Source organism: Callospermophilus lateralis, chromosome 8 (genome assembly GCF_048772815.1).
Source record: "Callospermophilus lateralis isolate mCalLat2 chromosome 8, mCalLat2.hap1, whole genome shotgun sequence".
Taxonomy (NCBI): Eukaryota; Metazoa; Chordata; class Mammalia; order Rodentia; family Sciuridae; genus Callospermophilus; species Callospermophilus lateralis.
Genome location: NC_135312.1, coordinates 117,381,514 through 117,398,845, shown reverse-complemented (window position 1 = coordinate 117,398,845; position 17,332 = coordinate 117,381,514). Strand labels below are relative to the sequence as shown.

Sequence of the window (17,332 nt, the reverse complement as noted above, 5' to 3'; positions counted from 1 at the left end):
CCTTTGAAAGCAAGAGACTTCTTTAATAGGTTTTTCTCCTTTGATTTATAAAACCTCCTTAAAATGGGGCTATTTAAAAATATCAGCTGATTACTGAGGAAAACAAGTATATTAAATGTGTGTGTGTGTGTGTGTGTGTGTCTCATTTGTTTGGCTTTATTTCATGCTTTGGGTGAAAATTTAAGCAGAACTATGAATCTTCTGACTCTCTGCCAGGAAGGGCCAATTCGAGAGCCAACTGATATTCCTGATTTTTCTTTGAAATAAAATAGGGGTGAAGTGGTGGTCTTAGGTCATTATTGAGGTATACTGGCACTAAGTGTTCCCTTTCTATGACCGACATCTTTCTTCTCTGCTCCCTTCCTTCCTGAAAGCCCTGTTTTCCTGTCTCTAGAGAGAGCCATCTGTTAGAATACGGCTGTGGTTGCAACCCCAACTTCGACATTCCCTTTTAAATACTTCTTGACCCAACAGTGACAAAGAAGCGTGGCTGAATATAAACATAAATGAAATGTGCTAATGTGGAATGCAAACTATGAAAATGTAAACTTAAAATAGGAAGGAATCCATAGCCAAAGAACAAAGTCTATTAAAATTCTTTCAATCTTTTAAAATACATCATAAAATGAAAAATGTTTCACTGCAGAATAACAGTTTGGCTTCTTTTATGGTCGAAAAGAAGGGTAATTACGATGGTCAGGAAAACACATTGAGCAGCTGTATACGGTTAACAAAAGATCCATTACATGATGCGCGAGGAAACTGGCACTCCACACGTTCACGTTTCCTAGAAATTAGACAGTCTTCCCAACTGGAGGAGATACCAAAAGAGACTGTTTTCTATTAATTGTGGCTTTGTACCAGTGGAGTTTTCAGAGCCAATTGGATCATTTTTCTTTTGGGACAATTCCCACATACTATTATATGGGATTTGCATATACTGATTTATACGTACTCTGAAGTATGTACTCTGTAATGCTGTAAAAAGTGATTTTTAGGTTCTTAAAAATCATCTATTTTTAATGCTTAAAAATGCCCATTTCAGGAGATTCTTTCACACATGTACATCTGTTTAGAAATTATGGGGGAAAAAAAGCATAACAAATAACTCTGCAGTTTGTTTTATGAAGGCTAATTAATAGGTACTTACTCATTAAAGACTAGGTCTGGCGCAAAATAGAGAAATTGGCTGTTCGTATGTTTGTACGATCTCCAGCTCAAGGCAAATGATGATAGACACATCCAAGAATACTGGATTAGGGTAATTTGGTCCTCAAGAGGCAAGTTTTTAAATCCTGAAGAACAGAACAATTAATCACAGAAATACACTTAGCATTTAAGTACATTCCAGGAAGAAGCTCCTTAAGTCAGCCTCTAACAGCTACCTTTTCTCTAATAGACTTGAATCAATTCAACAGGCATTTACGGAGCACCCACCAAAGGCCTGGCCCTGTTCAATGCTCTGCTGTAAATTTACCCTAGATGCTCAATAAGGGCAAATTGCCGGGGCCAACTAAAACGGAAGAATTGGGTGAGGTTCAGTGTCGATGACAGTGGAAACTCTTCCTTAGACCAAAAGATACTGTATAACCTGTAAATCTTGCTTCATCCCACCCACAATTCATGACATCAAACTAAAGGGTGATTTAATAACTGTTGACACCGGCAATAATGGCAAAGGATTTTAGTTTTCACAACTCTGTAGCACTTCACACACAGGAGTCCTTGATTCCCATAGTCTGGGGTGAGACCGGATGCAGACAATGCTCAGCAGAGGAGCAGCTGTCCTCAGCACCCGGTCCCTTAGGAGCCTTCTTTTGTTCACTGGTGCCCTTTCTGTGCCCTGCATCTTGTCATTCATTGTAGAGTTTCACCCAGGCAAGCTCCACTTGAAAGTACCGGTCATCAGGGCCTTCCCCAATGTCAGGTGTTCTGGCTGCTAATCAACCACAGGTAATCTAAGAAACTACTCTGGATTCATGAACCAGGATAATGCAATGACAATTCCAAGTCATGCTTCAGGACATTACTAGGGGCCTTATTAATAAAACTCTACAGCACACGAAAATGACCAAGAAGTAGAAATTTCAAGCACAATGTTAAGGGTTCTGGGAGTAAGGTGGTAGTTTTGGACCACAGGGCTGCTCAGGGTCTCTTACGATTGACTTACTAGGCCCTGGTTTACCTGGCCTATGCTTGGATGAGCCCTGGTTATGAGCTGGTAATATAGAGGTTCATTGTGACTTCACCAAAATAATGCATTTTCACCTTAATAATACTTTTTTGGATGAAATTTCCCATTTTAATCGTCAACATCAGATATGTAGCTGTTCTATTAACAAAAGAATCCAGAATCCTTCTTTCAAAAAAGAAATGAGCTCCTTAACTAGATTTTCCCTCCACATTCCATCTACTGGCTATCCATGCCAAACCCTGGAATCAGGATGTAAGGGATGCTAACTCCAAGGGTACTGTCAGCCAGTGGCCAGGCCGAGGGAGATCGGCTCAGGATGTGGACTGCACAGGGGAGACGCAATCCTACCTGGAAGTACCTTTGCCCACTTCACGACTTGAATCATCTGTTTGCCGGCCAGGCGGTTGAGCGTGGAGAGCAGGTTCTCAGCTGTGTCTGGCTTTGAGCTGTCGTATCCCGCATACACAATTTCGGGCTCGATGTTTTCCAGGACCATGGCAGGGGAAGGTGTGAGCGCTCGGGAAATGGTGGAGAGCTGGGGAACCAGTGCCGCGTTGACTGAGGGCTCTTTTGCAGGAGCGATGTAGGTTGTCCCCTCCTCGGGGCTCTGGGGGGGTGGGGGTGGTGGCTGCTGCTGCTGCGGAGGCTGATCCTCATGAATTCCTTTTAACTTTCCCAACTTCTTTGACTTTCGGGCTGCAAAAGAAAATCATAAACGATACGGGCAAATTACAATGAACATTGACTTGATGTCAGTCAAAGCTTACTGGCATACTGTCTTTCCTTCTGAAGAGTTCTTGCTACACTAATGGGAACACAGCCTTTTAAATATGTTTCTAATAGAAAATGTACAAAGCCCAGCTATGATCACTTTGGACATTAGGATAATGAATGCCTGCCTTCTTTCATTCAGTCTAGAGATCTGCCCAGCTTGCCTCCTAGAGCAAGATGCTGCATACTCTGCATAGGAACCCAGCTAATCACTGCAGCATGATCAGACCTCATCCTGGTCCTCAACAGGTGTTCAACCCAGTGAGGGAGGAGCCAAGGTGTGTGTCACAACATTATATTGCAATGCAGATAGAAATGGGTCCCATGAGAAAAATAAATACAGCTAAAATTTAATGAATGCTTACCAACACCAGGCACTGTTCTAAATGTCCTATAAATTATCCAATTTAACAATTTTTATGATTACTATTACGATACTCATTTTAGTAAGCAAAAGAGAAATTAAGAAACTGGTCCATGATCACACAGCTTGTGGATATGAAGCAGAGTTCAGAGGAAGGATAAATTGCTTCATATGCTAACATGTTAAAAGAGTTGGAGAGGTGGGCTGAGGCTTGCCTAGCATGGGTGAGGCACTGTGCTTAGCATCACATATAAATAAATAAATAAATGAAATACAATTATTAAAAAAAAAGAATTGGAGTGGTAGATGGATAAATCATTGGGAAGATGAGTGAATGGATACATAAAAAGAAAAGAAAGCTCAAAAGAGCTCAAAAGTTCTGAGTTGAGTTTGTGGTTGTGGTAATAACTTACTTTGTAATTTTTTTGATTTATTTAAAAATTCTTCAAGAACCAGACACTTCTACTTAATACAAACAGATAGTACAAACTTATAGGATCCAAAGCAAACACAGAACAGGGCTAGGCTACATCAATTAACTTGATTTTATTTTTTTTAAATAACCCTTCATGGCTTGGGGATGTAGCTCAGTGGTAGAGCACATACCTAGCATGTGTGAGGCCCTGAGTTCGATTTCAGTACTGCAATCAATCAATCAATAAAACCTTAAAAAGTAACCATTTGTGTTTACAATTACAGGCATTAATATTTATCACACTCATCACAGAAAAACCTGCAATGCAGATGGAAGACAAGCCATCACCCCACAGCAGATATATTTGCTACACAGTCATTAGATATCTGAATTCTAAGGCATTTAAAATTAACAAAGCAATTTTAAAGTTTCACTCATTAGTTTGTCCACTGTATCTGTCAATAAAAGACTCGACAGATAAATCTGGTTTTTAGAACTGTTTCAATGAAAAACAGATGTATCCCATTCATATATGCTAATAGGAAGCTGCAGGGAAAGTGCGGGCCAGCAGCCCTGAACAAAACAGTAAGCGCAACCAGGATGCCTCTGATGAATCAAAGGCTGAACGTAAACAACAACAAAATCAGCAAAGTGCCTCCAAAACCAAAAATAGAGAAGAAAAGAATCAAGCACCAACATCGTCCAAAATGCCAGTCAACTGGAGATTCTATGAGTTCCAAAAAATTCTCAACAGCATTGGTTGGTCATTGGGGCAATTAGATACTGTTCCTAGGTCACATGAACTTCTCTAAGACTTGGTTCATTTGTCTGGAAAATGGCTGGCTGTGACAAATAACAATGTGTTAGAAATAACCACTGATACAGAAATACTATTTCACTGTCACTTTTCATTCTTGCTCACAATCTTGTAAATATTAAAAATATTCTAGTTCATCAAAATGTTCTTATCCTTTATATAAGACGTGGTAAGATTTGATGATAGTCATAATTTGATTGACTAGAAACAGCCATGGGTGATATTTTCAAATTTATTAAAAGTGATATTTGCTTGCAAATTAATTATAAAATTCCTATTTGTTTTAGGCCTTAGGTCTATAATGCTGTGTTTATTCTCATGGCTGACTTAAGGTCAATGCTATGAAATTCCATGAAGAATACTTAATATTTTCTCTAGCACTTATACAGGCATAACCTATCTGTGGCATAACTTATTGAGCAATTTTGTCAATATCACATGGAGCATTTTGGTTTTACTCAACTTTATGCTTTAATTTTGTGAATATCTGTGGGATACCTGGAATCAAGTAATAATCTATATTTATTTAAACAGTTCAAGGTAATCGATGCCTTTAGTGTGCAGCTTCTTTTTTAAAATTTTTATTTTTTTTTTTAGAGAGAGAGAGAAGAGAGAGAGATAATTTTTTAATATTTATTTTTCAGTTTTCGGTGGACACACATCTTTATTTTATTTTTATGTGGTGCTGAGGATTGAACCCAGCACCCCGGGCATGCCAGGCAAGCGTGTTACCGCTTGAGCCACATCCCCAGCCCTAGCGTGCAGCTTCTATAGCCAGGCATATTTACCCAGTGACTTTTCTAAAAGCCCAGGGAGTACAGTTTATATAATTAATTATATTAGTCAAAGTAACCTTTTTAGAAATGTGTGAAAATTTTGTACTGTTTTTCTAATACATGCAGTCTCATTATATTTAAACTTTTGAAAGTTGGAAATTAGGTCTACATACTCCTAATAACATCATATCACTCCCCGTGATGCTTATGGGTACTAAACAAATGGTTATTGAATACATTTGTTTCATCTCCAAATGTTAATCAATTTAACAAACTATTACATATATGAAGAATTAATTTACTTCCCTGTGGGACATGCAGGCCAACTTCTGAGATTGTAAGATAAAACCTCCGAGTTGTTACTCCTTTTCAAAGTTTCTACTAATGATCCATTTGTGGAGTTATACTCTTAAATTAAATGTCATCTCTAAAATACAAGCTAAAGTGTAGTGAACACTTAGGTTCTGAGCACAGTTTCATGTGCTGCTTATATCTTTTGAGCATTCTGATACTTACCATGGCCCTAAGACCAGGCACTGTTATTTATTTCCATTTTTTTTTTTTCAAGTGAAACAGAGAGAGGAGGTAATCTTCTATGGCTGCAGAGCTGGTTAATACCAGCGCAAGGATTTGGATCCAGTCTTGGCTCAGAGCAGACACTTGTAACTTCTATACTCTGTAGTTTTTCTTCTAATCCTTTCCTCTAATTTGTATTATTTTTATACTTTTAAGATTAGCACAAGCTTCAAATCCAAGTATATAATTAAGATGTTTGCTAATTACATTTTCAGCTGAAGATACTTAATGAACATTGTTTCTATTATCCAAAGCATCAGTGAACATAATTTTAGGTCTTATCACTGTTTAGCACCTTACTACATTAAGGCAGAATTAATGGCCATTGGGCTTGGGGACCTCATGATCCTAGGAGGCCAGAGTGATGCTCTTTCTCAATTGCCAGCACCAGCAGCCCTGCATATATGTGTGTGTGTGTGTGTGTGTGTGTGTGTGTGTGTGTGTGTGTGTATTTGTGCATAGGGTACACAAATGTGACTATAAGTGTCTCCCAATTTCACTTCAACTCACTGTCCCACCTGGATGTCACCATAACTAGTGTGTGCTTAGTGACTGCCCTCAGGTGCCAAGTCATTAGTGACTAATGGTAGTGTCTTGGCAGCCAGGTTTCCCTGGCACTGCCAAGAGACAGATCTCTATGGATTCTTCATGGATTTCCTGCCCCAGGAACTGGCAGTGGTGAGGCCCGGCTTCCTATATCTACTAACACGTTCAACGGCAAGCAGGGTGCCTCTCGGTGGGGCTGTAGAATAATTTGAGAAAAATTTCCAGTGGCATCTCAAGATTCACTAAGGCCTGGAAACATGCTTGGCAAGATTTCTTGCTCGGTTAGCACTACCTCCAGAGGCTGAGGTGACCCTCAAGTCCAAGCACCCATGGGACAGAAAGATGGCTGCCCACAGCAGCCCCAAGAAGATGATGAGATCCACAGAGTTTTTCTAATGCTTCCGTCACTTACAGACTCATTTGTCTAAGAAATGGTCAGAAGGATAACCACCCCCAATACCTCCAGTAGTAGAATACAAGGTGGATATCTAGAAGAATAAAGCTTTTTTTTTTTTTTTTTTCCCAATCACACCATTTCACTAGGAAAAAATAAAGTGAGAATTCTGACATTTTACAAATGCTTTCTTCCATCTCTTGAAATTTAAGGCCCTGGCAATAAACATCAGAAAATTATGTTACAACATGTATTTTTCTGTTCGCGGGCCACATGTAATTACAGCCCACAGGACACTGACAGCACCTCCTCCATGCACTCTAGCAGGTGACTTTTCTTGCCACCTCATACCTGGGGCCTAGATTTCATCGAAATGACCCTGACCATGTTTCTGCATGAATTCACTTTGTCTTCCTGCTGCCAGAGGAGACACAGGGGGCAACTAAAGATTTCCATGTCATTTTTCTACAGGTTTAATTGATCGCACAGAAAAACCATCCTAATTTGTACTAATAAGAAAAGGAGCATCTAAATGGTCCTCAAAGCAGTCGCTCTAATAGAATGTGGTGAGGGTCCAGGGGCAAGATGCACTCATGAATAAATAAATAGCTACTCAATTGAGTAGAGCAAAGTGGCATTTCAATTGTTGATAAATACTCCTAGAGTGGTTAATAAAGTTGAAAATGGAGTGTTTCCAAAAGTATTTCCAAGTATTTTCAGCTTAACAAATTAACATACATTGTTAATTTTGTTAGCTTTGAAAGCCTACAAAGATAAACACAAACCCAACCTTGGGCCACTTTAAAAGACTTTCCAAATGAATGGATCTCCTCCATATTATTAAATTTTAATGTGTAAATCTATCCATATGCATCTTTATCTATATCCATAATAAATACAATTTTGTTGCTGTTGTAGAATATGTTTACCAATTACTTAGCAAAAAACCTAATATCCATAGTGTAGGGAGTTTAATGCAATGTTAACTAACAAAAATCTGAGCCCTGACAAGATTAAAATCTCAGAGAAGCTGAATCAATACAGTAATTAAATTTATAAAGCTGATGATGATAATTTTTAGGTGAGGATCCTGACAATATATTTGGAGAGAAATGGCAGGGAGAAATGATCTCATCTCTTCTTGGGGCTCACACTTTCCTACCCTCTCTGTGGTAATGCTCACCATGCCCAGATTTGCTCTGGGCATAAGTTGGAAGTGAACCAGGCCCCCTTCCTGTATGGGGATCCACCCACAGTCAAGAGCCACTGACCCACCCAAAAGGGCCGCCCTCAGCCAGAAACCAGAACTGAGCAGAGGCTTTGGGAATACACGGGAGTGGGAACAGGGTTCTCTGATAAAAAGGTTCTGGAGGACCCCTTCCCTGTGACAGAAATCCACCTTCCCTACTGGACACAGGGGGACAGAAAGGGGCAAAGCCAGGGCTTTCCAGTGGGTACCTCAGGTAAAACAGATGATGAACAGGATTATTTGTATGGCATTTGTATTTCTGCAATCGTATTTTTCCCCCCTTCATTCCTTTTTTTTTTTTCTCTTTTAAAGGAGTCAGATTCAGGGGAAGGTGTACACAGGAGGACAGATGTGGTCCTTGGCCCAGGGTTTTAAAGATGAGACAGCTTGTCTTCAAGGCATGGCCAGGCTGGGGACTGGGTGAAGTCAAACAAGAGCCTCACAGGAAGAGGAAACAGTCAGGGAAGAAGTCTCCTAGAGATCAGCTCAGGGCATCAGAGAATGCTTCCAGAACTTTCCTCGGCTGAAACAGTGGCTGGTTTTGGATTAGGACAAGCCGAGCACCACTGGGATAACTGGCAGGGCTGAGCCCACTCTGTAGCCCTAAAGCTCTCTGTGGCACCTCTTAGGAAGGACATAGGGCGCCAGGGTCTGGTGGACAATCAATTATTCTGAGTGGTGATTCCTACTTGGTCCCGGCCCTTGCTGTTCTGAGGTATCAGGGGGAGCAACAAAGCAATAAATGCTCCCCCTTGCAAGTTCCTGGATAAAACTGGAAAGCAACCAGGAGGAAAAAAATCTGGAGCTGACAGACTCCACAGCAGAGGTTGAAGGACATGAGAAACCCAATAGCAGTTTTGAAAACTTGAAGTGACATCTGCTGAATCATTTTGAGTGGCTACAATGCATTTTCTGTGTCCACTGAGGCCAAGATAAGACACAGAGGGTTTAAAAGGCAGAAGAAAGGGTTTAGATCAGACCTCAGCGAAATTCCCTTCAAGCATTCTGGAATGTGTTATGGAGAGAGCCTGGAACGTATTACTTGCAAGAACACGCAACACTCTGTAAACGCCGAGTCTTAGGCAGACAGGCACCTGTTCCCAAGTACAGTTCTGCCCTCAGGTGGGAAGGTAAATGAACTCTGGAGACCCGGGGCCCCACCATGGAAGCAAGTAAGACCCACCAAGGTACAATCCAGCCCTACATTCATCTGAAAGGAAAGTCTGATTCCTATGTGTCTGAAAAACAGGAATAAATCCTTTTCACTTATTAGTCAGGTAAGAGACAAGTTAGAAATATTTCTCCAAGAGATGCACAGAGAGCAAATACTGTGATCTCAGAATACACTCTTGAAGGAATATCCAGCATTGTGGAAACAAACAAACAAACAAACAAACAAAACCCACCTAAAGTTCTCTATGCTCCCTCTTTCACACCACCCCTTTTAGAAGAGGTTTCACCACTGTAATTAATGCACAGGAGTGTTTGCTCAGTCCCATATCTAAAGTACACTTTAGGGTTTCTTCAAATTCTAAGACTGTACAATTTGCCTAGTGGGGGAAAGAGTAAAGAGCTATCATTAATTGAGGATCCACATGCCAGACACTAAGTAAGCATCTTTTAAAATACATCCCATTCAATCTTCATATGCACCATATGAGGTAGTGACCTGCAGAGTGATAAGCACAGTGCGTGGCTATGGTAGTTAGGGTGAGAAGCCCCTTCACACCAGTAGCACACCTCTAAGCAGGAGTTTAAAGGGGGCCAGAAGGGGATCTAGAGGCACAATAACTTTTCTCAGTTATCCGCAAGATTAACTCTAGGTCACCTCTGTTGACAGAAGCTTGTCTTTCAAAGAAGTGGCATATACCACCCTGAACCAGTATGGCGGCTTTCTTGTCTAATTCCCTGGACAGTGCAGTCAACCTCTGCAGACATGGGTGTTACTGCTCTGGGGACAACCTAGGCTTTTTGCTTTTGCTCTTGGTTAGGACAATTGCTCTTAATTCTAACCGGAGGAAGAATCTAAAAGTTAATAGTCAAACCAACCTGTTTTATGAGATCTAGAATAAACTGGAGGAAGAACTTAATCTCTTCTTGAAAACAAAGTTTACAAGTTCCATTGCAACTGATAATTGAGATTTTTTGGATATAAATATCTTTTAAATCAATTGGCATTCTTTAGAAAATAGATATTATCTTCTTTGTAAATTACTCTCTAGGAATAACTGTTGGATTGATAAATATGTGTATGCTAAGCCTCTAAGTTTTATAACATACTTAAAATTTAAAAAAAAACTGGCTCTGTGATAGACATGGCCACCCAGCCAAGAGCCCCTCCCTCAGTTAAAAAGTGAATTATTTCACAGCTGCAAGGGCTGCCCTGTTGGCATGTGTCTGAGCAGAGGATTTACTACATGAAGCATGATCTCATTGGGTATGCAAGGAAGACAGCCTCATTAGAAATGGTTTATGAAGAAACATTACTGTTTTAACAAGGTCACGGAGGTGAATGAGGTACAGGTACGAGGCAGAAGGCAGTGACCTGGAAATAGACCGTGGCACCCTGCTTAATTAACTGACTGCACCCTCCCAAGTTCTAGCATGATCCTCACTAGGGCTCAGGCTGAGCAGGACAAGTCGGATGCAAGAACCCATCCTGAGTAGAAAACCCAGAGAATGGGCTGGGTGCAGACCTCCTCAAACTAGAAGTCAGCTGGAGAGGGATTCACCTTAAGCAAATATCATACAGAAATATAAGAGTTGAGGGCTGAGGGTGCATAGCTCGGTGGTGGAATGTAGGCTTGGTATGCGTGAGACCTGGGTTAAATCCATAGCACTACAAAAAAAGAAAAAGAAAAGAGTTTACTAAACAGATGTCTGAGGGGGATATTAGGGTAGACAATGGTATTTTTCTTTACAAAAAATTCAACAGAAGATGCCTTAAATAGGTGCTCAAAGAATATTCAAAATATAACACACAGACTTCCTTGGATGTGGCTTTTCCAGCCTGTTTGGATGATCCTGCTTTCCCTCTCAGCAGCTGTTGCTACTTTACTTCAATGGATTCCACATCTTGGTCCCTTTGGTACCAGGCCCCTTGCAACTTGGACTTGCCCCGAACGCTATGAGGCGACAAAAGATGTTGCCTGAATTCAATTTCTGAATTTTTTTAAAGGATCAGCATCATTTGTATATGTAAGAAATAAAAACTATTTATGAGCGGTGAAAAAATATACAGTTGAGGACACTAGTCTAGTTTCATCTCCAATACTAATTTTCTTGAAAAATATTTCTACTTGTTTTCTTCAAAAATGTTTCTCCTCATTAAAAATATTCCTCTTAGTTCAATATTCTTTCTGTAAAATGATTACTCAAAGCTTTATCATTATAATTTTAATCATTTTTCCAAGGATTATTCCTTAACAGCATAAAAATCACCTAAATTTAAGATAGATCAAAATAATCTTTATTTTATTATTTATATGAAGAATAAACTGGGCAAGTTTTACTCAAGACAACCAATGTGGAGACTATAACTGAATAATCAAAAAAATCATCAAAGTTGTTTGCTAAGAAAAGGAGCCACGAAGTCAGATAATCAAACAGAAAATAACAGTCCTCTGCATGGATACAGAAGTCATGTGTCTTACAAGTGGTTCAACACAGAAGATAGAGTAATAGAACTCAGAAATAGGAACTAATATTAATGACATTTTATGGCCAAACAGAATTTTTAAAGGCTTCCAGTTATAGGCTAATACCAACATAAAACAGGATGAGCCGAAGTGCAAATTAATGAGTTAACAGGATGCCACTCAAGTTGGGGGACAGATTAAACAGACCCCGGAAAGAGAAAAACCAATGTTAATGTTTACAGCTTTTATGCGCTTTAAATAAATATTATTCCACATTTTATTCCACTGACATTATCAGAGTGAGTCTAAATTAAGAATTAATAGTAGCCAATGATGCATGTTCTTGAAAAAATAGTTATTTTTCTAGGCCGGGTTCTCTTCAGGATACGGGCTGAACTGGTTTGGAAACTCCCAGATCAAGCAGAGCCAAACCCAAATGGCCTTTTTTGAATAAGTGACCGGCTTGCAGTTGTTCCTCAGGTTTCCATTGCCCCCAGGGCTGGTCCTGCAGCATCCTGAGGCGCTCTGAAGATGTCTTGTGCTGGCAGATTTTGGGCATCCGTGCCGGGGAGGGGGGGATGCAGGCCTGCCTTGCCCAGCTCTGTTTGCAAGGCTCACTTCTATTTTCTCATTTGGTATTCTGCCACAGTGTAAATTCCAGAGCTTTGATGACTCTCTCCAAACCTAATTCAGCACAGCAGGGTGAACAAAAGCTTCTTTAAAAGAATATGCTTTCCGTTTGAGTTTCCAAAGTATTCTTCACATTTACATCATTTAGCAACACCAAAAAAAGAAAAAAAAAAAAGAAAAAAGAAAAAGAAAAGAAGGAAAGAAAAATTCACTAGAGAAAAACAGTTCCTAATAAACAAAAAGGGAACTCATTGAAAACAAACTTTGAGGGGAATGTAACAGTAAAGGGCATACTATTTTTGGCGATTCCTTATATTGGGCACTTTTTCTTTCACATTGAGAATGAACCGCAAACTTAGTTGGAAACCAGCCAGTCCTTCTCCATCAAAGCCGAGGTGGTGCACTGCCCTGAGGAAGACTTCTGGGAGGTGTATGTAAGTACTTCAGGAAGGATAAGTGGGCCTTTTGGGCAAGTGGTTTTTTTGGAGGGGTGCAATTCACTTTTAACTCATTGCCGGTAATTCTTAAAGTAACAACATGTTTACAGTAAAAAAGTTAAAAACAGTTATTGTTTCTCCTCTCCTACTATTTGCCACGTCCTTCAAGTACTCTTCCCGTGTTCCAAAAATGGCTTCCCTGTATCTGAAGCAAGACTTCTGGCACCTGATGAGTTTAACACCCCTATATGGAGGTCAGAAGAATGAGTGGGATCTTGGGTGGGCAGATTCCACAGGTGGCTTTGTTGGTGTGAGAGCAAGCCCCTCCAGGTATGACAGGTGGCTCTGGAAAGTCGTTTTTTCACTGCAGATTTGGATTAAAGTCAATTTTATGCCACAGTTTTCAAATGAATAATGCTCTTTTGAGTCACATATCATGTAAAACACAATTTTTAATCCCCAGCATAATTTTTAATCCCCTTACGTAAGAAGAAGAATGACACAAACCTCTAACTTTCTCTTTAGAGAACGTATTATTATCATTATTATTATTTGGATCCACAATTAAGGTTAGAAAGTCTTTTAGATTTAGATAGTCTTCCTTCACAGATTTGGCCATGAAAAACAAGTCATGGGACCATGCCCAACACAATGACACTCTAGATTCATTTATTTGATTTCTGGATTATTATGCTTAGAACTTGCCTAAGTATTTGACTGCATGGCCCACAGTGTGCATTAAATAAGTGCTTACTGAACAGAGCAAAGGACAGAGCAAATGAATTGAATGGAGATTCTGCTTCTCCTCTAGAACCAGTTAACTTTCTCAATGTGATGACTACAGCCACAATTCTCTGTGGAGGCTTTTCAGAGACAGAAAGGGAGGCTGTTGGGTTTCACTCCAAACTCCAGGGTATGGTCTACCCCCAAAATAACTCTAGTCAAGGTGCAACCCAGCCTTGGTCTGATAACAAAAAGGGGCCAACTAACTGTTGCCCAAGAAGAAATGTGCTGTGTACAGAAGCAGAGAGGGCTGGCAACCCATGCCCAAGGGGCCTGCTGCTGGCTTCTCTTGCTGGGCAGCACCCAAGCAGACAGTTTTGTCACTTCCGACTCTGGGAGAGTCTGAAGGAGATGGAAAAAGGGAGAAGCCAAACAAAGAACAAAAGGAAAAAAGCTCCTCAAAAGAGAGGCTTTTACTCTTTAGCTTCATGGAAACACACTCCAGAGACGGAATACAGAAAAGGCAGCCGTCTTCCTAATCAGAGGGCCCGGTAAGCACCAGGGAGACACAGCAGCCTCTCTGCGGGTGGACGCATGGGGTGTCCCTGCCCTTGACCCTTTCTATACTTGTGGAAGGGCTGGAGAAATGCAAAGACACGCTATAATCATTTCCTACCCTGAAAGTCCATCGATGATTTGAGGTTCCAGGACCCAATTTGTGGGCACCTGAACAGAATTACAGCTTTCTAAGACCAGAAGGGACCTCACAAAACAGCCAGTTTAATCTCATTTTAACTCAAAGGGAATAAGGCGCCAGGAAGATAAATGGCTGGCCCGAGATTCTAGCTGGTAGAGGTGGTGTATGCAATGGGTCTCATCATTTCAAGTCCAGTGGCCTGATAGCAGGGTCAGCCACAGAATCTGATTTAGGTGAGAGGGGTTTGAAGGAATTGTGAAAACATGTTTGCTCATGAGACATTTACCCTTTATATTTCTTTATGGTAGGTTGGAAGGCATTGATGAAAATTATGAAGGGGAGGCTAAAGACCTCTCCCAAGCTCACGGACAACCATTGTTCTATCTGCTCAATTTGGTGTAAACATAAAACCAAACAGAATTCTAGACTGTAAAAAAAAAAAAAAAAAAAATTGCTTCTCCAGAATTACCATAAGAAGCTGTTATAGGTGGAGATGACAAAGCTCCTCATGATTCTTGGTGGTTATCGTGTTTGAATGATTGTCAGCTGTCTTGGAAGGACACCTGTGTTTTGGTGATGATATACCAGAGGTCAAGGCTTGGCAAATCACCAGCTAATTGGCATGTATTGTTCCAACTGTAAATATCAAGATGATCTTGAATAACTGCTGCGGACCTATCAAAGTCCTGAGAGTTGAAATCAATCCATGGATGACAAATGGAACGTAAGCCTGAGTTGAACCCCTTGAGGGCAACTGAGACTACCTTGGCATAAACATGCAGTTTCCCTAAGTACAAAGCAGCGTTTGGAGAATGGATCTAATGTACTCCCAACTAGCCTTGCCATACTATCTTCATGTTATAGGGCACAAGCTGATCTCTATGGGAGTCAATGTTTGTTACATTTAAATTACATAGGTTTGGTCAAGAAATCATTTATCTGTATTATTCTCTATATAAATAGTTGTTATATAGTTCACATTTCCCAATTTTCACATGCTTAAAAAACAAACAAAATCTTAACACTGTATTTTCTGTGAGCCACTATCAATCAGCTTTTTGGAGGGCAAAAGTATTATACTGACACATTAAAAAAAAAGATGGAAGAAATAAATTAAAAATTTTGGGAAGAAACTCTAAGATATACTATGCAGCTATCTGGACAATTTGTAAGAACCAAAAGTTATTATAAATGATTTTAGGTCTTTGTTCACAACTACATAATTTCTTTATTTACCAAAGCATAAATATTAAGAGCTACGAATACACACACACACACACACACACACACACACACACATACATATATTTATACATATATACACATATTTTTATACATATATACACATATCTATCTATATAGATCTATATGTATCTATATATATACATATACATGTGTGTGTGTGTGTGTATTTTTTGGTACCAGGGATTGAACCCACAGGCATTTAACAACTGAGTCACTTCCCCAGTCCCTTTTTTGTTTTTATTCTGAGTCAGGGTCTTGATAAGTTGCTTATAGCCTCGCTAAGTTGCTGAGGCTGGCCTCAAACTTGTGACTTTCCTGTCTCAGCCTCCCAAGTTTCTGGTATGCACCACCACACCTGGCTAGCTATGTGTATTTTAAAGGCTTAATAAAAGTAACAGCATATAACTGAGCAGTTCAAATGATAAAGCCTTCAATAAAATGAAGATGCTAAGACCACAGGCCTTGAAAAGAAAGGTTATCATACTGTTTCTCCAATGGTGGTCCCTGGTCTTCAGAGTCTCCCCCAGGGGCTTACCCGAGAGGCAGAATTTAGGCTGGCCCAAGGTCCACAATCAGAATACAAGTGGAGGCTGGAGTCTTCCTTTTACCAATTCCCCACAAGATTTTTCCTGCTCTTTAAAATTGAGAACTACTAACCCTAAAGATTCTGAATGAGATCAGAAACAGAGGAAGAAACAGAGGGAGGGGCGGGGGCAGAGAGGAAGGAGAATTAAAACACGGTTCTATACCAGAGTTTCTCATTTTATCTCTATTGACACGTTGGGCTGAGTGCTTCTCTGTTGAATGGACTTTCCTGTGCATTGCAGAATGATGAGCGATATCCTTGTCCCACTAGATGCCAGGAGCAGCCCCCTAGGCTCTATCTGTGACAACCAAAATGCTTCCAGACTGCAGAATGTCCCTCCTAATGGTGACACCATCCCTGGCTGCAAACCACCAGTCTACACTAAGGAAGTTGTTAAAAACCAGAAGAGTGAGCTAGAAAGCTAACAAAAACAATCAGATGCGAATTGAGAAAAGAAGTGTGCTAATTCATTATGCTCCTGTAGTTTCCTTAATAGCAGGTGTCATAAACTGGAAAGCGAGCTGCGAATAATAAAAAATTCATTTTCATCTTCAAACTCTTTGACATATTTCACACAAAAATTTGCATCTCTGACATTTCTCAAAAAAAAAAAAAAAAAAAAAAGGTTCATAAAATCTGACAAATACCTGTCTGCTTCCCCCATGGAATACTGGAGTTGAGAAGTGGCCCCTCCTACCCACGGAGCCTTGATTCCCACGGCCCCCAGCCCATGCCTATAGTTAGGTGAATTCTATACCAAATTCCTAAAATAGGTCATCAGTGTTATAAGATATGGGACTCTACTTACTCATACAGTAAAACTTACATTCAGCTTCCCAGATGTCACAAGCCTATTGCCAGTGTCACTCTTAAACACCAGACATGACCTGCAAGCGGCACAGACAGAACCAGATAGACTCACGGAGCCCCTAGAGAGATTTTCAAAGTCTTAGAGCAATCACAGCATTGGGCTTGTGATTCTCAAGGTGAGGGCAAGTGCCCTGGCCCCACCCAAGGGGTGTACGTGTTGACTGACGAGAGCATATCCTGTATGCTACCACACTCATAAAAAAATGAGAGATGACTGAATGACCTCAACATCCCTGCTCACGTTAAAATCCAAGCTGAGCTTTACACAACAGGCCTCCTTACTAGCCACCCCTTAAAAAGAGCATTCGTTCCTGGGATGGAATCCAGCCTCCCTGCCATGCAAGCTTCCTCCCAGCTGTGGGGCTGGCCTGCTCCCCAGGGTCAACTTCCTGCTGACCCACCTG

At 40.4% G+C, this 17,332-nt stretch overlaps 1 protein-coding gene across 3 annotated transcripts in view; it reads right to left on the bottom strand.

Annotated features, from left to right (window-relative positions):
* Nr3c2 (nuclear receptor subfamily 3 group C member 2) overlaps positions 1 to 17,332 on the bottom strand; it is a 325,266-nt gene that overhangs the window by 60,432 nt on the left and 247,502 nt on the right. For all 3 annotated transcript variants that reach the window (XM_076864297.2, XM_076864296.2, XM_076864298.2), the window contains exons 5-6: positions 2,543 to 2,890; positions 1,151 to 1,295 (exon numbers count right to left, since the gene is read on the bottom strand). In XM_076864297.2, coding sequence (XP_076720412.2) covers positions 1,151 to 1,295; positions 2,543 to 2,890 — 493 coding nt within the window. The remainder of the gene's footprint in view (positions 1 to 1,150; positions 1,296 to 2,542; positions 2,891 to 17,332) is intronic.